Genomic DNA, 22,740 nt, shown 5'->3' on the forward strand with positions numbered 1-22,740 from the left:
ATGGGCGTGCACTGGTTTATAAAATGCATAATTTATTTGAACTCACTGACTTTCAACTATAAAATTTGTTTCAGTCTTGCAAAAGTACATAAAAGTCTCTGTCTGCAAACACAATCATGGGTTCAGAAAACATATTAGGCCCCAGAAGTGTCTTAATTGTATCAGCCATTATCATGTCTAAGAAACCTCCCACCAATGGGCTAAAATCACCTACTTGTACCCTTTATACACCTAGAACATTGTATCATTTTGATAACTATACAATTGAATTTATATTCCCACAACTTCAATTTTACGTTCTTATCTGTATCACAAACTGTATTGTGACGTCATCCTGTTGCCTATCAGCCACTTATTAACTCACTAAAATGACCTAATTGTAATGTTTATGTGCCTAGAATATCTTATAAAAGCATTGTACCATGTGTTTTTACAGCAATAACAATTTATAGAAACAAAACTTGATTATGATTTATGACTCCGTCATGTTGCCTGGCAAAAATCCAACTAAAGACATTTATGTGTTATTTATTGTGTTATATTAGAGCTGAACCTGAGCTTTGCAGACCTAAAAACTTATTATTTACTATTCAAACAGTGCCACTTAAACTTAAACACTCAAAGTGATTAATTATATAGGCTTGCTAACAACATGAACAGACCAAATGATATTGTAGCTTTCATGGTTAGTAATAATGAGCTAATATATATGTTACAGCAATGGGCTGCATCAGTCAAAATTCAATCATATCCTTTACGTTTGCATTTATTTTTATGTTTTGTTGTGTATTTTGCAAAAGAACAAACAATAATCACACGCTGAAAATAAAAATAACCAAAGTCAGTCAGACAGGTTAAAGACAAATATATTCTTTGTATTTATTCAGGTTTAAATGTATAGTATTCAAAGAGAAGCATACATGGTAAAAAAAAAAAAAAAAGACTTTCTTTTTTGTATTTTTGTAGGGTTTTTTTTGTTAAATATTACACAAAATAAATAAATTCAAAGAAGAAACATGATAGTTTTAGACTTGCTGCTGTGTTGGTACTTGACTAAACACAACACAACCTTTTTTCATTTTCCTCCACCCATCTCATCTTTTCTTCTTCTTCTATCAGTCAGCTTTCTGCTAATACTTCCTCTGCCTTCCCCTGTTTTCCTCCATGTTTTCTCTTTTGCCATTTCTTCCCCAGTCACTGACTTCACACGTACACAAATCTAAAAATGTGAGTTACCGTTTCACATTTTGGCACAGAAGTCATTTCTTTTCATAATTTTACCGTGCCAGTGTACTTTATAACTTAAAACAGAAAATAATATGTACATTGTATAGCGATATATCTTATTTCTTTCTTTAAAAATAGAAATGTCTTTATCCAACTGTGATAAAATGTCTGTTTGTTTCCTTTCTTTTCCTCCTCAGTGCATCATACTGTTCAGACTTGAATCTGTCCAATGAAGCCATCACTTCAACTCCAAAAAACGTCCAATAGCCTTTAATCTGCAGAGCTCTCCCTTTGCTGATTTGTCCAGTCATCGCTGTTCTGACAAAATAGGCAGGAAGTGAGTGGCTGGGTTTTTCCTTCGTGTCTTCCTTCCTTTCATTGGCTTTCCCTTGGGGTTCAGTGCAACAAACATGCGCTTGTCCTTGTTGAGCCACTGAGCTGAAGCGTAGGTGTTATACTTGTTTTCCTCGATGCGTTCAATTAGACGGCAGTCTGGGCCGTACTCTCTCTGTGGAGGAGAAGCAAAGAGTTTAAAAGAGCTGAAGAAAAAGATAATAATTTATATTTAAAGTAAATTAGTACAGGTTGCCTTTTTAAGATTTTCTCCATTGATGAAAACCACCTCTAGCAGGTAGCCAGTGACTTGAAACTTCCCACTGTACCACATGTGTAAGCTCTCAGTCATGGTTAGTTTTTACTCAAAAATAGTAACTGTTTTTTTGTTACCTGGAGATAGTTCTTGTGACAACATCCAATAACAAATGGTCAGCCATTGCTTAAGAACAATCCCCAGCGTAATTTTAAAAAGTCAGACGTAAAACTTGAATAGTTGTCAGTGTTGTTTGTGTGTCAGTAGTTTGGATGGCTGTGTGGTGGTGGGATGAGGGCAGAGAAGTTATTGTGACTTCTCGATGGCTCGGGCTTAGTGCCGAGCAAAGAGCATTGTGACACAAAGTTTGTGGCTTACATTACCGCAATGGCCACCCACTGGTAAATGAAGAGAAAATGATCTGAGAGAGCTGCATTTGTCAGTTTACTGGAAGCTGCCCTTGTGCTTAAAGCTAACAGCACTTAAACAGCCAGTTAAATGGATGCAATTGATATTCGCAAGCAAAAATGTACTTGCTACACACACACACACAAACACACTCTCCTTCACGCGCTCTCTCTCTCTCCACCACAGCTGTCCAAATTGGTTCCAGAAGTAAAGCTGAGTGTTCCCAGAGCAAAATGAAAATATTTTACGAACGCTATGCAGCTTTTTAAATTACGCTGGTACAAGGTACAATTAAATATCGCGTGAGTGCATGATGTAGGAATATAAGCCTGTTCATGGTCAAATGGTTAAAAAACGTAAGTAGTAAATCGGTAAGCTTTAAGATGAAGACATGTTCAAAGGCTAAGGTTAGAGTTAGGCAAGTAGCAGCTATAGTTAAGGATCGATTGAGTCTCAAAATAATGGTGTTAATAGGCAAAAGAATCGTTATAGTAAGTACAGAAATGAACGTAAAAGTAGTAAAAGTTAAAGGTGATCATAACCTGCGGTGTCACCTATGTGCTTTAATCTGCCAATACAATGAAACAATGAATTCAATTGATTAGCACCAGATAAAGAAGTCACTGTGTAAAACCATCAAGTGTAATCGAATGCCGGCCCTTCGCCGCTCCGCTACTAGGGCTTGTGTTGTGCTGTGGAGAAGACGTCATGGGAATTCAGTTGGAGGCCATGCAACAAAATGCCTCTTTTTATTTTCTGTCTTTTCTACCGTGTGTCATTTCATCTGTTGTGTGGCTCCTCAGAGACATGCTGAAAATCAGGTCTTTCAAAGTAGGGAAAAGAGGGGGGTGGGGGAGGCAGAATCGAATGAAGGAAAGAAGGGTGAGTGAGAGAGGACAGATAAAACGAGGGCTGCTCTACCCAGAGAGACTGAAGCAGAACAGAGAAACTGAAGGATTGTGTTTCCTGTTTCTTAATGGAGTGGAGAGGAGAGGTAGGCAGAGGAGAGTAACTGTGGTTCCTATTTCTGGAACAGTGAGTCGTACAGCCTTGTCCATTGTTTTATAAAGAATTCAAGAAACTTCAAAGCCACAGAACCACCACTTTAGAGGGAAAACGTCCTTTTACCAATTTTTTTTTCACTATCATCATCAGTCAAATTTAGCAATCGCAAAAGTGCAGAAGTGCGTTTGCAAAGAGTGGAGAAGATTTTGAACTAACAAGCTGCAAATCTCTTAAAGTGGACCTTATTTTCTGTCATAGACTAAGGGTGACCAAAAATTTCAATGAATAAATTTGATGTTTGTGCAAGTAATCTGTTCAACAAGTTTATTATTTAAGCTCTCAAGCTTAAATAGGTTAAAGTGATTGAGTTCTTGAGAAACTGTGGTTAAGAATTTAATCCAAACCAAGATATTAGCTTCATTATTCAAAGAAGAATGCGGAGCTTCTCTGAAAAGAGAGGCACCCACTGGACTACAGAGCTGCATAGGACTCTTTGTACAATACTCAGTTTCAGAGGGTATATTAAAAGGGTCTTCTCACCCATCTCCACCCACCTGCTGTTTAAACCCTCTGTTTGTTAGGAACAATCAATCACCAAGGCCTAGTATAAGATAAATAGGGATGTTTTTGGACTGAGAATAAAGCTATCCTCTTAGACTTAGAGAATAATGCATATTAAATAAAAATGACAGGTCAGAGAGTTAAACAGCGTTAAAACTTACCGCTCCATACAGAACGCCATTCTTCTTGATTGCCAGGTAGTGGTTACTTTTGAGGCCCTTGATGGCCACCACACCCACATCCACTGATTTGATCTCCAAAACACCTGGTGGAGCAGGGACAGGGAGACAAATAGGGAGTCAACTTTTGTGTGGGTCATTTACTCAGATAGAGTTACATTCTTACAACCACATATTTTTCTATTTATAGTCTGGAACAGGACCCTGAACAGGTTCCAGTTTCCTTTGATGATTTATTTACTTTTTATTCTGTCTGTCTCTAAAAGTAAAAGTTTTTCATTACATTACATTTACATGCATATGTATGTCTGACAACTTAAATGACTTTAATGATAAAGTAATTACTTTGGAATATAGCTCAAAGTTTCCCGTCACTCTTCATGCAAGTGTTAATGTTGTAATGGAGAGACTGCATCAAAAAGCAGAAAAATAGGTGTTTGACACGATTACTATCACTTTAAAGTGTGGGGAGATGCATTTTTATCTGCACGCCTCTTAATGCTGCTATAACATATCTATATTTTTGTTAATTTCAGGGTCTCCTGCACTGTTTTTTTTTTATTTCATATTTTCCCACAAGTGAACCCCAGTCTTGTCCCCCTCCCTTTCTTTTTCCTTCACTGTGTGACAGTCAGCCCGGCCTCTTACCCCTGGTTAGCTTGTGGGCTGTATGCTCTGGGACCAAGGTGTTAGCCAGGAAAAAACATTTCTGCGCTCTATGTTTGTTTTTCTGACCAGAGGAGCACAGGCAGGCTGGACGGAGCAAGGCTTTCTGCCTGCCAGACTGGCAAGAGGTCAACGCGTTTGTATCAGTTTTCAAGCCTGAACCAATTACTGATTTAAGCTGTGGTTACCAGCCCTTCCTTCTCTCATCCTAAAGCCAGTTACAGCGGGCCATAAAGTAATCAGGAGATGAGGTGATTAGCTGAGGGGGGTAGTAGGAAGTGGAGGCTGGTTGCAGGAATGCTTTAGACAGAAAAGAGACTTGGATATTCACCTGATCTTTAGTGGTAAATGAACAAAAAATTTAAATGCAAATTTTCACGTGTCCCCAAAATCTGGTTGTGAGACACTTAAAAAATATTCAGTGTATCTCAACTGCCTCGAACAGTAGCTGCCTTTTTACCAGACGACCCTTCACTGCCCTTAACCCTCTTCTCTTGTACTCAGACGGAGATTTGCAACTTCCTGCAGGCTTTTGAGTTTTATGAAGGTCAGGCCTGAGGAGATTAAGGGGATATGTGAGTCTCCAGCTCAGAATGATACAAAATCTATATAAAGAATATGTCTTTCACTGACTACGCTGCGTCGCCTAGTTTGTCTTTGTTGTCACTGGACAAGGATTTGGAGAATGTTTGTGATTTTTTAATGACTTGTGGCCTCGTGTTAAATGTTGTGGCTGATGCATTTATCCCTCATGTGGTCGATTTCAAGAACTTTGAGAAGAGTTTCGCAGCTCCACGGTGCGTCATGCAGGCTTGCTGTGGGAAGTCCATTACTCACACAGGCATGTGCTGCAACACAGCGCTGATCTATCAGGTTCAAAATGTTCCAGCTGACATTTCTGAGCTGTGATCCATTAAAAAAAAAGGGATCTGTCTGTGCTGCGCTACAGGCTGGTCCACCTGTTCAAACCTTCCTCCTTCCATTTGATGTGGTTTGTCTAAACCAAAAGCACAGGGCTCTTTTATGGCCCCTGCGCCAGTTACCAGAAGCAGCCCGCCTGCCTGTGAGTGAAAAAGCCTGGCTGCAACAAAAGGCTTAAATTGCAGCAACAACAGTTGGCAGTAATGCAGGGAGATGGAGAAAAACAGGACCTGAGCTTGTGTCAGGCTAACGTTAACCTGCTGCCCTTAAAGCTGCATTTTATTATTTTACTCTCTCACTCAACACCTTGTCTTTTTTGGTGTCTTGTTAATGTGTAATTTTTATTTTTTCTGCTTTTCCCCCCCTCTCTGCTGTTTCCCTCCCTGTGTCCCTTGGATTTCAGCCCAACATCTTTATGAATTATGTTTTAAGTGCAAAGGGGGAGTTTTATGATCTGGCACTGAAAGCAAAAAAAGAAGGGAAAAAAAGCACAAAGTTTACTTAATTTAAAAGGCATGGTCATTTGCTGCTATCAACATTATTTAAAGAACTACCAAAGGCAAACACGTGTGTGTAACAGGGCAACATTTCAACTTTCATAAGAGCGAGCCAAAATGGTCTCTGCTTGTCAAGCTGTAACTGACAGAGCTGGAAGTTCAAATAAACACAGCCCAGCCGTCTAACAAGGAAGAAACTGTTCATTAACGACTCCATAATGACCTTAACGATATTTAATTATCAGATTTTTATTTTTTTTTAAAGCCAAATCTGAGCTCACGAGAGCAGGTTTCGTGCATTTTAAGACTTAATGATTGCTATTCATAGTAGCGGTTTGGATCGTAACTGATTGAGATTTTTGGTGTAATCGATTGTTATACTTGTTGTTACAATGATCTACGCAGTCTCTCTGACTTACAGGCAAGAGAATTTCTCAACCAGATTTCTATTTAAATTTGGCACCAATTTCAACCGGATTTACAAAGCAAAAGAAAAACCCTAGTGGACCGGCTATAAATCAGCCACCAACCGACTGATGATAAAGGTGCTATGACATAATTAGAACAGGAACGAGCAAAGAATTAATTCAAAGCTTAATTTAGCTTTTGCATTATTTCACATACAGGTCAGCAGTCACACCGAGCTTGTCTGTTTGCCAGTTAAGCGAAAACTGTAATAACGTACTGACGTCACAGGATAAAGTCACTGGATGTATGACGGTGTTTACTTTTTAAGGCAAAATACTTTTGAAATCAACCAATTTAAAAACAACTTCTTTGCAGAGAGACCTATGAAACCTGAACTCTGCTAAATACTTAGTACTTATATGTTAATACTTACTGACTAAGCAGCACAACAGGACTCACTCTTGCATTACAAAGTCAACATTCCAGTGAGCAGTGTAACCAAGTGCAATAAAACTCAGCTGTTTTATTTTATAATTGTACTGAATTATATCATAGTCATGTGTGTTAATTATGCAGGAACCACCAGGACTGCTACAAATTTCATTGTAATTTGTTCAACAGATGTGAAAATAAATGTACTCTAATGTAAAGATTAAGCATCAGCCTGGGATGTACACTCTTCTATGATCATTCTAGCTCATGCAAATCAGCACAGTCACACAAATATTAAAAAGACACACTCTCACACAGGAGCGCGCACATTCGCAGACCTCACACCGACCCCTGTTAGGCCCCTTTCTGGAAACGTGGTCAGTTAGACTCCAGCTGATCCCAAAGGTTAGAGGAGGTTGTGAAAATGTTTCCACTGTTTATCCAGGGGCTTTTTGAAGATTATACTGCAGTTGTTTACATTGTGACCTCGACACGGTGACCAGCTGTGAGTGGGTCTACTGCGTGTCTACAGCTCGGAGAGGTCTTGCTCCTCGTTGTGAAATATCATCACTTGCGGAGCAGTTTGTGTCGTGAACTCCACTCCGCGAGCAGAGTGAAAACGGTTTTTGTTCTTTTATTCTGCGTCCAGTGCTCTGCTATGAACCTCTGACTTCACTATTTTTATTTCAGCAGTGACTGATTTCTCTCACCCTTTTTGAGATAAATGTGACATCCAAGAAACAAAATTCTCATGAAGACAAAAAGGACCCTATTATGTATTTCTCTTAAAAAAATTTTAATAGGAACCTTTCATGCGTTGAGGTCTAAACAGTAAGATCATTTTTCTCTTTGAAACAAGCAGCATAGTGACTGACGACATTTCATATTCACAGTGACATGAGAGTTTATATCCAGGCAACCACCAAAGACTCCAAAGTAAAGAAAATCCAGTGGGAACACATGCAAAGGAATAGAAGAATTCAACAAGGGGGGAAATGGACCACCAAATCAGATACGAATTGCTCTATCTGGTCACATAAATAGAGAAAATGTCTTTTTAATTTGTCTCGGCCTTTGAGGCCACAGTTTTATCAGGATTAAACAATTTTGTTAGCGTTATTTATTTCTCGGAGTTTGAGCGGACTATTTCCGTTTCTTTATGAAGTCCAAAAGAGAACAAACATCTCTCGGTTGTGCAGATTGCTTGGTGAGAGCTTGTGGAGATGTTGGGCTTGAACAGAAACTGCTGCATGCTGTGTATTTTGGGGAGCACTGAGATATTTGTTTAGACTGATGTGGCTGACAGCAGTATCTTCTTGTGCTAAGTGGCCACATCAAAGCACGCCTAGCTGATGGATTACATGAAAGAGGGAACAGAGGGCTGTTTCTGATTTCCAATATGGCCAGAATTTTTCTACAAATACAAGTTTTTTTTGTAAATTGATTTCTTTTCATATTGTGTTCTGCACATATTTGATTTGCTGTGTAAAAATCATATTAAATAAATTGTGTTTGGCCTTTGTGAATTACATTTAATGTGTTTTTTCTCAGTTCATTTCATTTTCTTTTTAGCCCGCACTCACCATATCAGCTTACTCTTGCCCGGGCAATGGTTTTATGTCCTTTCCTGACTGATGCACTCACATCAAAATACAGAAATGAGCAAAACTGCACGCTGTTAAACCTTCATCTGATGTCATTGGCCTTGGGGTGATCGCGTGGGAGAAAAAAAATTAGAAAGCCAACAGTCTAGGTGAGAGATAACATGAAATTTGCAATCACTTGCAATCACTCACGCTTAAGAGCAGCCAGGAGGAATTTGCAGTGGTGTTAACCGGGATTTGATTGAGTGGAGAAACACCGGAGAAATTGTGATTCCTTAAACGTGGTTTACTTTGTAACATGATAGAGCGCGCGTGCTGCCAGCTTCTGTCAAAAACCATTCACAAGCCTGACACAGCAGGAGTCGTGTTTTCAGGCAGAGCGCTGTGATGGTCGTCTGCATTTCACACATTTTTCATTTACAGTTCAGCTGTCAGTGCGGTGTTGCCCAACTGTTGTGGCTAGAGTTGTTGCTGAGGGACTCTTAGCTTTTAGAGATCTTCTTATATTACACCACAAGTATTACCCACAATATCATTCAGCTTGTCACATCCTCTCTCTGCTTTGCTCTGTGTTGTGTTTGTTTGCACATGTATTAATTTTGTACGCATTCAACACGCACACACTTAACACACACAGAGTAATGAGCCGGCATTCCTGACGGCTCAGTTCAAACAGCCAGACTGTCCAGATGCCTCTCTGGTCTCAACTCACAGCACTACCTTTGATGACTCCATTAAGAGGCTCAATTTTATGCAGTGTGTGTGCAGCAGGGTTAGGGGTGAGGTGTGCATGCATGTGTGTTTGGTTGGGGGCTTCTCCTAAAGCACGTGGTGTCTATATGGCAGCAGCCCTGGATGTTATCTGTCACAGATGCTATTCTCCATCTCCCACTGCTTTACTGGCCATGAATTCAGCCTGTTCACAGGCACCAAAATGACACTTTGTGCATTCGGCTTCATCTGGACATTTTACAGCAGCGCTGCAGGTAGAAAGAGTCTTGTAAAAAATACACTATAAGGCAGTTGTGGCATTTTACAATTTCTCAAAGAAGTTTTCAGAGGAAAGGAAACAAAATTTGCTTCACATCTTCAAATCTAAAACCCGATGATGTTCAAGGAGATACTGCATGACAAACAAAAGCCCCAAATCCTCATCTAACCCAAAACCTGGCACTAATTAACTCTTTTTTTTTTTGTCAATTGATGACTCACATGTCTAACAGTTTTACCTCTGTTCTGCTACAAGAGGTCGCATGTAATGGCTCAATCATACAAAATAGGACAATAAGCTCCTTAAAGCTTTGAAAAATTTAATTGTCTTGTGATTCCACTGAATTTGTTTTCACCAATTCCAGTTTGTTGCTGTAATCATTTTCATTTGCAAGGCGATTGCATTGGTTTCCTGATAGGAAGCAACCTCTGTCTAAACAGTGGCGATCCAACTCAGAGTGATTGCAAAGACTGGCAGGGTTGCAAGTAATTGCCACGTCGCAACAAGTTTGAGTCATTCTGCAACAATGAACACAACTCCTCTGTTACGTGTCTTTGTGCAGGAGGGGACTCGAGTCAACTGGTTGGCATCTGGTTGTATTCTGGTTATATTCCTATATAAATACAAGATTGCTGAGCACCTGTGTCATTTTACAGTTAAATCCTTGTCCTGCAGCAACTGCATACGTCACTATTTGTGGCGGGATTTCAGAATTTGTTTCAGATACATGAGGTTCTAACTGGACTCTGAATGAAAGAAGTTAATCTGAATTTCTGTGTATGGAGACGACAGCAGATTGGAAACAAACAGTAACAGATTGGCAGCAATTTTTGATTTTGATTTCATAACAGTTCAACAGTACCACACATGGCATAGTAGAATTGTCAACTTGACTTAATTGATATAATTGCAAACTGATGGCAGGCTGATTCAGATGGACTTATGTTCCAAAGGTGCTTTGAAGACCCCGAATAATTGTGTTCATGCCACGGTCTCCAACCACTGTTTTTACTAATATGACTGTTTGTGACTGAATTGATTCTGGGTTATCTTATAAAAAGAAATAATAATTTTCCTGCAGTTTTTGGGCATTTGTACAATTTTATGATGTTAAGCTCTCAGCATGAGTTTGTTGCTCTTACTTTTCTCCATAAATGGCATTAGCAACTTTTCCATTGTTGTGATTTGTTATTTAAACAACAATAAACTGTTTGCTGCTACAGCATCACTGAGATGACTTCTCAGATGCTGTCAGTTCTTCCATGTTAATAATATGAAACTCTGCATGCTGGTAAAACTTAATGACCCATGGATACTTCCAAAACTTCTACCTAATCATTAAATAAGTCCGCCTGCATCGCAGACTATCATTAGTTCAGCGTTTTTGTAAACCTTTTGTCAAATGCATGAAAATAAATAATTCACCCCGAAGCTTTTTATAGAAGTACAGAAGTATGAAAGGTTATCAGAGAATCTCCTCCTGCTTTTCTCTCTCCCAGTCTCAAGTATATGTCAGAGTATTCTTCAGCAATCGTTCACAAAATATACACAATGAAAAAGGTTTTGCGGATAGTAATGGACTCTCGATGTTTGGCCCTCTCTTCACTGAGCTGGAGTGCTCCAAAGGAGCGGAAGATCTTACAAAAACATAATTTGTTGCTGAAAGACTTTTGTTTAAGGTGGTGCCCAACTGGGTTTGTGGTGGGACTGCCTCAGTCTGCCTTCGGAAATCTGGCTCTTGCATCTTGTTGTAGCTGACACATTAATCGACAGGGGAGCAAATTTATGGGAAGATATCAAGTGGTGATGACAGGAAGTGTGTAAATAGTGATGGAAGACAGATCCTGTCATTGTCCTCAGCGACTTTTTGCAAAGAAAAAAAAAAAAAAAGTTAAACAAAGACAGCACTGAAGTAAAAGGGCCATCTTAACGAGAAAATTATAATAAAAGTGGAGGTGTTACTGTCAGTATGCATGCGTTTCTATTCCTGAGGCATCCAAACATCAGTGAATGCGTTAAAGGACACTTGTAGGCTTATCCCTGTGTATGAGAGACCCCTGAAGAGTTTGCACGAAAGACTCAAACATTCAACTCTTAAATTTTAAGAGGTTTTAAATTCTCTAAATTCTCTAAATCAGTGGGTCTCAAAAGAGGGACCTGGAGCTCCCGGGGCGGGGGGCGTATTCTGCACCAAGGAGTCTAAATATTTTACTATAAGCTATAAAAAATGTGCTGATTTGGGACATGTATCCTATTAAAGACATCCCTGTTACCCACATTGTCTCTGAGCAAACACAAACTCTGATATGACTGTGTCACATAAAACTGCTCTGAAAGGAACCCTTTGCTGTTGCTGTGGTGTGGCTTGGATTATTAGCGAGCTAGCTGGCAAGCTTAAAGAAGTATTAGAGCGAGTTTCCATCATCAAGTGACGATAAAAGGCTAAATGAGCTAAATTGATCAAATATGCAGATGGTTACATTCAGCTTGATTTTTTTGATGACAGCAACAGAGAACCAAAATGCGTCATGTGTCTCCAGGTGCTGGCACATGATGCCAGGCCGCAAAGCAAGCACTGAGCGTGCAGATTGAAATACTTCTTTCAGTTACTATGAAACAGGTCTGAAGCCTTTAAGGTGAAAGGTTTTAGAATACAAACAGCTCTAATTGCATCTGAGAGTATGAATGGTAGTAAGGATATGCTTAATGAAGATTATCAGGGGGCCTTGGAAATGTCTCGCCCTTGTAAGAGATCCCAAAACGTTTATTTTATGGCCTCGCTTGCTCCGCAGATTAGAGTAAAATTAGTCATAATTCAAAAGTGACATGATTTGATCCAGACTCCCGCTGCAACAACATCACAGGGAAGATGTGCAGTATGAAACCAAAATAATTTATCGCAGTTACACACCCACAGGAAGACTAATTTCACTGATTACCACGAATGGTTTTTCCATTATTTTTGTGTATAGCCAATCAGGGGCACCCTTAATGGCATCCTGCATGTAAACAACATGAAAGTTGTAGCTGAATTAAAGGTCAGAAAGAGGAAGGTGTGTTTATTGTATGTTTTCAGAGTACAGCCGAATGTAATTGTTGATGTTGGCTCTTAAGAGCACCCGTTTAGTTTTTCCTGAACGAGCTCCTTCAGTGATGTTTGCGTGCCCGTTTTATTTACAGCCGCTAGGGAGAAGAGTCCGTGCAGAGTAACTTTAAATGAAAACCAATGCTGACACTAACCTCTGGTACTTCCAGTACCTCCTCATAACTCTCTTTTATGGGCCACACTGTTACCTTTTCCCATGAGAACCCTAAATACGCTCATCGAGCATCCCATCGAAGGCAGCAACATAGAGGCGACCAAAAGTAGAAGAGCAGAAGACGGGGACTGATGTCAGGACTTGTTACTTTTGTTTTTGGCTCTCACCTTGCTGAGTCATTCAAGCTTTATGGATGCAAAGTACGGAGATGAAGAAGTGCATGTGGTTTTAAATATGTGCACATTTATTCCACAGCAACAATCTGCAATGTTGCATTTCTAATTGCATTTTTTTTCCTTTACAATACACAGTGCAGCCTACAGCGCTTTGATGGAGTTTCAATAGTCTAGTTTTGCTAAAGTGTAGTAAAATATATTTTAACATTTTCCTGTAATTTCTTCTTAAAATTGCCCTAAAATAATTCTAAAAGTTGAAGAGGACTCTGGATCCCAACGGCTAAACAAAGTTATTTTGGCTGAAAGAAGATTTTAGCTTTGGCACCGACTCCACAACATACACAAAAATAATATTTGGATACAAATGCATCATTCCAAATACAATTCTGTCTCTTGCAGACTTGTTAATATAAAATTTGGCTCTTTGAGTTGCAAAAAATCTGGCATTTGCAGAGTACAACCAAAAGTGATACAATACTTGTAGTGCTGACCTTTCCATTAGCAGTGCTTCCTGACTCAGGTCAATAGGTAGAGGTCAAACAAGAGGGGGCAGACCCGTGTAATTATCCAGGACAGGGAAATCCTGGTCTAAATCAGAATGATGTCCAGAGAATTAAGAGTCTAAAATTGTGGTTTGCTTGATTCTCCCATGACAGCTCAGTGATTAATGCATGATAAATGTTTGAAGTGTGTGTGTGGCAGCTTTTACAATGAGAATCAAACCTCCAACTGCTGTCACCTTGGCACCGTTTAGTAGTAACTGAGCTACTCACAAGCGCAAGTCTGCAGTCCAACTGCAAGCGCACGTCCATTTATTACACTGTGTTATTCGTTTGTTTGTAAACAAGATGTGACAGTCTGTGGACAAAATGGAGGGAAGGAAACAAGGACAGTCTTGTTTCTTACAGTCAGTGTGAGGATGGATGCTAATCACATGGCAGCCCCAAAAGATTTCCAAACTGAGACCAGAACCTCTCATTTCAAAAGGCCTTATGAGGTGAGATGGATAGATGGGCGTTTAGAACAAAACACATCAGAACGCACGATTCGCTAAAGCCTGAGTGATGTGCCGGCCTCGGCTCTGACAAGATCATTAGAAAGGTTCCGCTGCGGAGGAGAGCAGCGACCCGGGACCAGCAGCTAAAACTTCTCCGTCACCTCTGACACTGTCTAATGACACTCATTTGCAATCTGACTTCCTGAACATTAGCAGACGATTAGACTACGATAACCACTGCAATTAACCTCCGCGGTAGTTTTTCAATCTAATGCTTTCCTGAAGAACTGTCGCATCGGGTAGTTCCACACCTGAGTTTACACTCTGGAGAAACTTGAGTGCACTGTTTCTGTGCAGTTGTATTATATAAGATGCTGCATATAGAGAAAGTTTGCGACATTATTTCACATAGGCCATATGTTTCTAATAGCCAGAAACCAGCATCAGAGAAGTAATCTGTCTAAAAGTCTGTGTTTAGCTTCAAAAGTATACCAGTGTAAATGAGCAATGTTATAATCTGAGGTATAAAAATAAACAAAAAGTGTGTTCAAAACTTGTGCACAAACACACCAGAGCAGTTTTGAGTAGGACCAGTCATACGCTGTCTAGTATGTGAAAAACCACATCCATGATCACCATTAGGGGAACGGAATTGAAATATATTCTGTTTGGTTTAGTTTGAAGGGTACAATTTGTTCTTTGCTTATTTCAGAGTGCATAAAAAATGTCAGTAAGTGGGAGTGTTAGCATAAGCATAAACGCTGCTCTGCTCGCGAGCCTGTACGCAGTCATGCTATATGAGCACAAGCACCTGGACGTGGAGTATAGTTTGATGCTGGGCAGACACACGCATTATTTAATCACCAAACTTTCAGTCTGAAGCATGTCGAACATCTGCACTTACCATCAGGTGGATACAGATTGATGAAATGCTTTTTCTAAATATGCCGCCAAGACAAAATATGGCCTGAAAGGTTTAGCCTTCACGACCGAGTTCCCATATTAAGATTCGCTTTTCTCCCTGGAAGGTTCTTACCTATTTCCTAAAACAATCAAGTGGCAAGAGCTGCTGAAATTGATGGATTGTGCCTCTAATGCCATGACCTGATGCCATTATAGTTAGTGACACGTTGCAGCCTAATGGCTGAGCTCTTTCTGTGCATGTGAGTAAAAAAAAAGTGTGTACATGTGTGTGTGTGTGTGTGTGTGTGTGTGTGTGTGTGTGTGTGTGTGTGTGTGTGTGTGTGTGTCAAAGAGGACTGCAGGCGAGGGGAGGGAGGAAGAGACGCTAATTGAAATTCCTTCAGCCATGTCTGGCAGAGCCTTGGTGTCTGAGTGGCACACACACGCACACATATTCACACTGGCCCTAATAAAAGTGGGCTTTGCCATATGGAGGCCATGTGCAAGACTGGCCTCTCTGTGCTCAAGCGTGTGTCTGCATCTGTGTGTGTGTGCACATGTACTCAGCAGGCGAGCCTTGTACAGCACCAGAGCGTCGAGTACAGATGCATGCAACCCTATGACATGTGTATGAAGGTGTGCGAGTGATAAAGACCAGTTTAGAACAAGTACACAGACACTTGACATCATACATTTAGAAGAAAACTATTCAGTAATGCAGCGAACGCCTGTTTTCTAATAATAAAGATATTAGCTTGAGTTTTGGACATCACCCATCTAATTCAGTGAACTGGCAGGCAGACTGTGGGCAGGTAAATGTGGGAGCAATGTTCTGTTCTCACTCAACAACTACTGTCAGTATGTCCTTAGGCCATGCAGTTATTCTGTGCTGCTCACAGGCCAAAAGACTGTGGCAGACTTGGAGAACTTCCAGATGTGTTCAACTAGAAGATAAAGCCGCACACCACAAAATGATAACAGCTGATTTTCTGTTCTGAATCAGTCATAACTGATTATGATGAGCCTTGCAAGTCGTTAAAACTATTTAGATTTGCTGCAGTACAGATCTGGGGGGCAAGGGTTTTTTTCCTGCTGTAACTGTGGATTTTGAACTCATCCTTGCATTTGTACTATTTTCCTTCAGAAACTTAAGGTGCTTTTAATATACTGGCGGAGTTTCTGAGTTCCCAGCAGCAGAGGAACTGTGAGTGTGAAAGAGAAACTGTGTGAATGTGAGGCTGAGTGATGCTGACAAATAAGCATGTGTGCTCAGTGACCCTTCTCAGGATAAATAAAGGTTAAAATCATATTTCCCTGCCCGCAAAATGCACAACCAGGAAAACAAAAAAAGGGGGAGCAGGAAGTGTTTGGTTATTACTTTATATCTGAGTCAGTACAACCTCATAGTTAGCATATGCCCAACACTATTATAGCAAGAGCACAATAGCAGCAAGGAATAAGAGTACTTGTCATTCTCCCCTGGGGTTTGGTAATAGCTGTGTTTTAGATATTTCCTCAAACAGGAAGAACTTTCTCTGGGCAATTTCTAATTGGTTCCAGTGGATCATCGCTCTTTTTTTATCTGCCTGGTTTACTTTTTTTTTTCTTCTTCTCTCCTGCTCTTCTACTGTCATGCTTTTCTTTCCCAAACTCTTTGTAGTCAGGCAATATGCCTGCCTCTGCACATGGTGAAAAGGCTGCAGGCACACAGCTCTGTTACTTGTTCTATTGCCCAGCTACCTGTCTGGAAGTGCATGGGTGCTCACAGAACGGAAACAAGGAAACATCAGTGGCCACAGATAAACATGTGAGATGAAGTGGAGGACAAGCAGTGCTGCATTTGCCACATTTGTGCCACTGACAGATACTAAGGTTGCGTTTGGCTCTCTTTAAAAAGTCTAAAAAGAAAGATCTCATATCAGGATCTTGAATATGAAATTGATTTCTGACTTTCATAAACTGCTGTGTGTGTGGTTAAAAGCTGTTTGCACCAGAAAGGATCAGCTGACACATTAAAGGCAGATGACTTACTGTATGGATCGTCCTTGTTTCCGGTGCCGTTAACCTTTCCCTCCTCGCCAATGCGAAGGTAGAATTTCTGGGAGGAGAACAGTTTCCGCCAGCGCACGTCCCCTTGTAGATGCTTGTAGCTGCTTCGCACGTGCCGGCCAACGACCGTCGCAGACGACGATGACACATTGGTCGCCCTTGGCAACCTTGCAGAGGATGCGTGAAGCGGTGTGGGTGATGAGGAGGGTGGTGGGTATGAGATGAGGAAGTGAGGAGAAGTCCCTGCTGGTGCATTGCGGCCGTGTTCGGACGAAGCGGACAGCGGGGAGGATGAGGACGGTCTAAGCAGGAGAAGCAAGAGCAGCAAGGTGAGGGAGAGGTGTGAAGGAGGTCTACGGCAGGGGCAGGAGGAGAACCAGGCGGCCGGTGCACCTTGTGTCACTGTCCATCTACACATGGTAGTGGAGCTGGGAGAGCTGTGGATGTGCTCAGGGGCTGGGGCATGCTGAGCTGGTGCAGGGAAAGGGAATGAGAGTGGGAGAAACTCCCCCCAACTAAACCTCCTCTGTTTGGGAAACCCCAGCCTCACTGGGACTGTAGGTGTTAAAACCTGTAGAACAGCTGGGATGAAGATGGTGCGACTTGCTGTGGCAGATGTAGGTTGATCAGGAATATAAACGTTGATGTAGCGGGGGGTAATGGTGAAGCCCGCAGCGCTGTGGCTGACGCCGCTGTAGTCCCCCGGTGCTGTTTATTCCTCACAATCGTCACAGGAATGCGTCAACAACCATAACTCAGATCACCTCACAATGAGAACTACTAGGCGCGCTCCTTGGGGACCTCTCGCCTCCTCCTCCTACCTCTCCTCCTGACACTGCCACTCTCTGCTCCTGGTTTCTCAAAATCACTCAAAATCCCATTTTAAAGTTCACATCCAAAGACAAAAACACACATCATCAGTTCATTCACACAAACACACACACGAACACACGCGTCCCAGACGATTTATCCCCCCTCAGTCCTGGTTGGAGGAGAAGCAGGTTAGGAAAAAAAGATGGCAAAGTGCTTAGTAAAAAAAAATAAAATAAAATAAATAAATAAAACAAGCAAGAAAAAAATAAAATAAAAATGCTGTTTCTTATGAAGTGTCCAGGCCACCAAAAAAAGGAAAAAAAGAAGGCGTCACAGAATCCAGACTTTCTTCTTTTCTTTCTTTGTTTCTCTTGTTTTGTCTGAGCTGGTTTGAAGTTACTTGAGTGTGTATCTGACCCCCGCGAGCTCTCGTCTTTCTCCCCTCTCTTGTAGTGCGTCTGTCAGTGGGCTGAGCTCCCTGTCTGTCCTCTGTCCTTGCCTCTCAGAGTCTGAATGCTGGAGCGGTGCGTTGCCTCTCTTCTTTCCTCCCGTGTGTGGCTCCCTCTCCTTTGGCCCCCTCCCTCTTTCCGTTGCCTCTCCCTCTCTCTCCTATCTGTCTATCAGTGGTTCGCTGGTTATTTGGAGTTTGTCTGAGGTGACTGAATCTTGTCTTTTCTTTCACCTTATTTATCTGCTGTAGTTCCCCAGATGTCATCTCTTAGTGTAATTGGACGTCTATTAAAACCACTCGGCTTTGAAGGGCTGTGTGTATTTATGTGTTTGTGCGGGAGAGGGGAGCAGGGGGTGGGGTGTTCTGTTCCACCCTGTTTTCGCCTTCCCTCCCTCTCCCCCATTTCTCTTTCTCCTCCCCTTCCCAGACCACTAGCTGAGCGGAGCAGGTCAGAAAGAAGGAAAGAGAGCCGTTCATCTCTCCCTCTCCCAGGTTTTTGGGAGTGTCATCCATCTTTCTGATCTTACTTTCCTCTTGATTAGAGGCACTTTTTTTTAATTTACCAAACCGTCTGAAATACTAAACGCTGGCCAAACTTCACTCCAGGTTTGCCTGAAAAGAGCCGTCAAATCTGTTTAACAATTCATTGATGTATTTCTGACTGACTTGAAGCCAAATAATGACATCCGTGTCTTCTTTTAAATCGGCTGAAAAACTTGTGATAAACAGCTAATTTTCCCTTATTGCATCTTCTTTACTGGCACTTAAAAACTCTCCTCCCTCTATGACACGTGATTTCCTGACAGTGTCACAGACTTTCTCTTTCTGATTTAAAAATGCAAAAAATAGTTATGAAATGAGTCATCGTTCCTCAGCTGTTTTGACTAGCATTTAGCAATTTCTCAGCCTCAGTCACTTAAGCCCCTGAACCTTCTGAACACCTCTCTCTGTTTGGGTAATCGCTGTACCTGACGTGTGTTGCTGCATTTCACCTTTCAAGAATCTAGGTCTGCTGTCTGGCTTCAGCACTGTTTAATTTCCTATTCACATTGTCAGACAACAACCATATCTCCTCCTCTTCTTCTCTTCTTCTTAGTTTATCTAGTATTATTGCTGTAACAGCTCACGCCTGTCAATGGTATGCTGCAGACATATTTGACTTTTAAACAATTCCATTTGGGGATGGATCAGTTGCACAGAAATAACCGTGTAAAGACAACCTGTACACTTTCAGTCAGCCAGTGTTTCCCTCTGCGGTGGTAACTCCAGCTGAGAATGGACAGATGTTGGGCGCTGCCAGCAATCTGTCGTTCATGTCAGCTTTACAGCCTTGTCTTTCCCGCTGAGGTCCCGACTTCACAGATGGTGAAGATTGATTTGATGAAGGCCAACCACTGTGCAGAATGTCATGATGAAATGACGATCAATCACTGCATAAGTTTAGTGTGTATTCTTAAGTGATAGGCAACAGAAAAAATCCTGCACGTGCCGATGTTGTTTCTACTTTTTTCTTTTATGGACTTTACAAAGTAAGAGCGCAACTAATTATTTTAATCCATGAGTTCGCGGGCTAATTGTTTTCTCAAATTAATAAATGATTTCATATATTAAATGGCAAAAAACGTTACTAATTGTTTTGAAGCTCAGTGCAGCTGCATGTGAACTCCAGACAATGTTGGGAAATTTCCTTAGGGACTAATAAAGTATTCTGATTCTGAAAATCAAATTGGGGTATTGTTCACAGTTGGTCGTCTGTCTGGACATACTTTGCTGAAGATGCTGGTTGGGTGAAATGTGCAGTAAGAAGCATTACATGCCCTCATGGTTGAAAACCTAGCAGACTACCCGCTGACCCCCTGACTGAATACAAAGTAATCAATAGCTGCAGCCCTAGTACACATCATTCTCTTGCAACTAGTTGTCAGATGGTCATCAACTGGTCTCTAGGCCTGTGTGACTGAGGCTTACGAGGGACCCTCCAGGGTCAGTTCTATCTAAAATAACAAAATCAACCAACTGTTAAACTCCTTACTTGGACTTTTTCCACATGTATGCTGTTGGCATCGTTCAGCACCGCGGACAGCACTTGACAGTGTGCTATTCCAATATGTTAATGCTTTAATTGAAGCATGTCACCTTTGAAATCACAACAGTTCTTGCCTCCGTTTAACTTTTTATTCTGTTCAGTAGAGATTGAGGTGACTCTCTTAGGAAGATGGAGAACAAAAAGATATCCCGCTGATGGAGAAAACGGAAGAGTCCCAGAAATATGGTCTTAGTTGATGTGACGTAGCGTGCCAAGTTATATAACTTGTTCTTTCATTTAGGGTCTATAAGTCTCTAATGGTGATACAGTTATAAGTTATAAACAACACATATTTAAAAAAAAATGTAACTTGCACTAATAATGCTTAACTGCACGAAAATAGCAAAGTAATTAAGTGTAACTGAATCCTGTTAAATCAGTAATACAACTCTACTTTTATCTAGTTGTAAAAACAACACCATTAAAGTATTTTATGTCAGTAATAATCTTTTTACCTGGATGCCTTTTGTAAAGATACTGTGCACTTGTAATTGGCTTTAGGTGCAGCTATGAACGCAGAAGACCTTACTGTAAGCTAAGCATGCTTGATGTGAGCCAAACTACTGCAAAAATGAATTAATTTGGACTTCTGCAGCAAGTGTGGGAAAACTCTGAGGGAAAATAATGAGGGAAAAGAGAGAAAGATGCCAAGAGATGGAGCAAGAGAGGGAGAAAAGGACAGAAAACATCTGGTCAGTGGCTCTGTGGTTTGATGTTGGGGTCTAGATTGACAACACACAATGCGCACATTCCACACACACACACACACACACACACACACACACACACACACACACACACACACACACAGTGTATGTTTCTGAACCCTCTGTCACTGCACTGATGTTTTTTAAGCTGTATAATCATTGGTCTGTGGTAACTGTATGCACATTGCACTAATGAACTAATAATGAGTTACCGATCAGTTTCCGACTGATCTCTTCATTGCATTGCCCTGCAGTCTCGTTGTTTTGTGTAACCGTCCTAACAAGACTCAGATGTTGGAAGTCAGTTGTCCGTGAGGGAAAAAAAAAAGCTTCATCACACCAGAAAACAATTTTCTGGATTGAGTGAAGCACCACATATTGGATTTTTTTTTTCTAAACTATTTAGGAAAGCTGCAGGGGTTTCCCTCTCTGGAGCTGCTGTCGTTCAAATGTTGTTTACTCTACTTCAAGCGACATGTGATCCCAAGATTGTTTTCATTCAGCGCAATGAATTTTATAGTAACGGCAAATATATATTTCCAAATACTGCGCAATACATAGCATGATCCCGCTGAAAAAATAACTATCTGTCGTCACCACAGTTGCAGTAAGTCTTGTATATTTTAGTCATGTTGTAAAAGCAGTGCTGTGCTAATGATGAAGTGTTTTAGATGTGGCCACGTTTCTCAAAAATCTTTTTCTTCTCTTGTAGGAAAGGAATTAGTTTCATTGTCTCGTGGTTTTGGCTAAAATTTGCGTTGCAATCTGAGGCCAAGCTTCAAAGTCCCAGAGAGCTGAAGAGCAGATCTGGGATCAGCACCCAAAGCTAATGGCTGTAATCGTATTTATTCCCAAAGAGCTGTGTGGATTTTAGAACAGCTAATTTGAATGGCTTTGCAGACTCTCGCCCACATGAGCTGACGCTGGTCCCCTCCGGCTCCGTTGGTCATGCCTTGGATAAGTCCTGATTGCTCATGCCTAGGAGGAGAAAGCCATTACGGACCAGAAGTTTGGCGCGCTGATTCTAATTGTTTCATTGCGGTTGAGCTGGTGGCTTTGAACTCATTATGGTCTTCAAACTAACTCTGCAGAAATGACCCTGGCATTTAACTTTAATTACAAGAACATTAAAGCTGTTACAGATAAAAGGAGCTCCTGCGATAAGCTAACTTACAGATAAACTATGGTTGCGACCAAGCTGCGGAACAGATAATTCTCAGCGAATGCAAACCATCAGTGACAACTTTAATAATCCCAAGCACTTTGATTACAATCTGTTTCAAGCAATGGTTTGAATGGTTTAAGCAAATCGGAGTCCACTTTAAAGGTAGTTTTACTGCCCCTCCCACTGAGCGAATTATTTTTGCCATTTAGTTGCAATGAAATGCAAACAAACATGGATCAGCAGGTTAACTGCAGCAACGAGAAAAACATGAGTAAACACTTATTTGTCAGTCAGTTTGAGAAGGTATGCTAGACTCTTGAGCAAAGACACACGATGTTCAGATCGCATAAACAAAGAAGTTCTGAGACGGTGACCTGGAACAATAAGGGTGATTTATGGTTCACACACCACAGTATTTCCGATGGTCTCTTGATACTAAAAAAGCTAAAATAAAAAACAAAAAAAAGCACATACAGACAACACTGTCTTCAAGTAATAATTCCCTTCAGATAACGACACACTTTAAAGTTCTGATGATCTGGTTTCTGTCATTGACTGGAATGTTTTATTGTTTAGAAATTAAAACATACAACATCATATGAGCCACACATGAGGATTTTCTTGTGAAGGGAGAACCTTTGCCTT

At 40.9% G+C, this 22,740-nt stretch overlaps 1 protein-coding gene across 1 annotated transcript; it reads right to left on the reverse strand.

The window, feature by feature from the left end:
• Positions 1-840: 840 nt before the first annotated feature.
• Positions 841-17,568, reverse strand: fgf10a (fibroblast growth factor 10a). The gene is made up of 3 exons (XM_086300560.1): positions 16,856-17,568; positions 3,952-4,055; positions 841-1,735 (listed from the first exon to the last, which is right to left on the reverse strand). Exons 1-3 carry the CDS (start codon positions 17,289-17,291, stop codon positions 1,535-1,537), a joined length of 741 nt encoding a protein of 246 aa, XP_086156686.1. The 5' UTR covers positions 17,292-17,568; the 3' UTR covers positions 841-1,534.
• Positions 17,569-22,740: the final 5,172 nt, after the last annotated feature.

The sequence above is a fragment of the Aulonocara sp. 'chitande type north' Nkhata Bay genome, linkage group LG7, assembly GCF_057382095.1.
Source record: "Aulonocara sp. 'chitande type north' Nkhata Bay isolate Kocher_YH1m ecotype deep benthic linkage group LG7, A_spYH_male_GT1.1, whole genome shotgun sequence".
Taxonomy (NCBI): domain Eukaryota; kingdom Metazoa; phylum Chordata; class Actinopteri; order Cichliformes; family Cichlidae; genus Aulonocara; species Aulonocara sp. 'chitande type north' Nkhata Bay.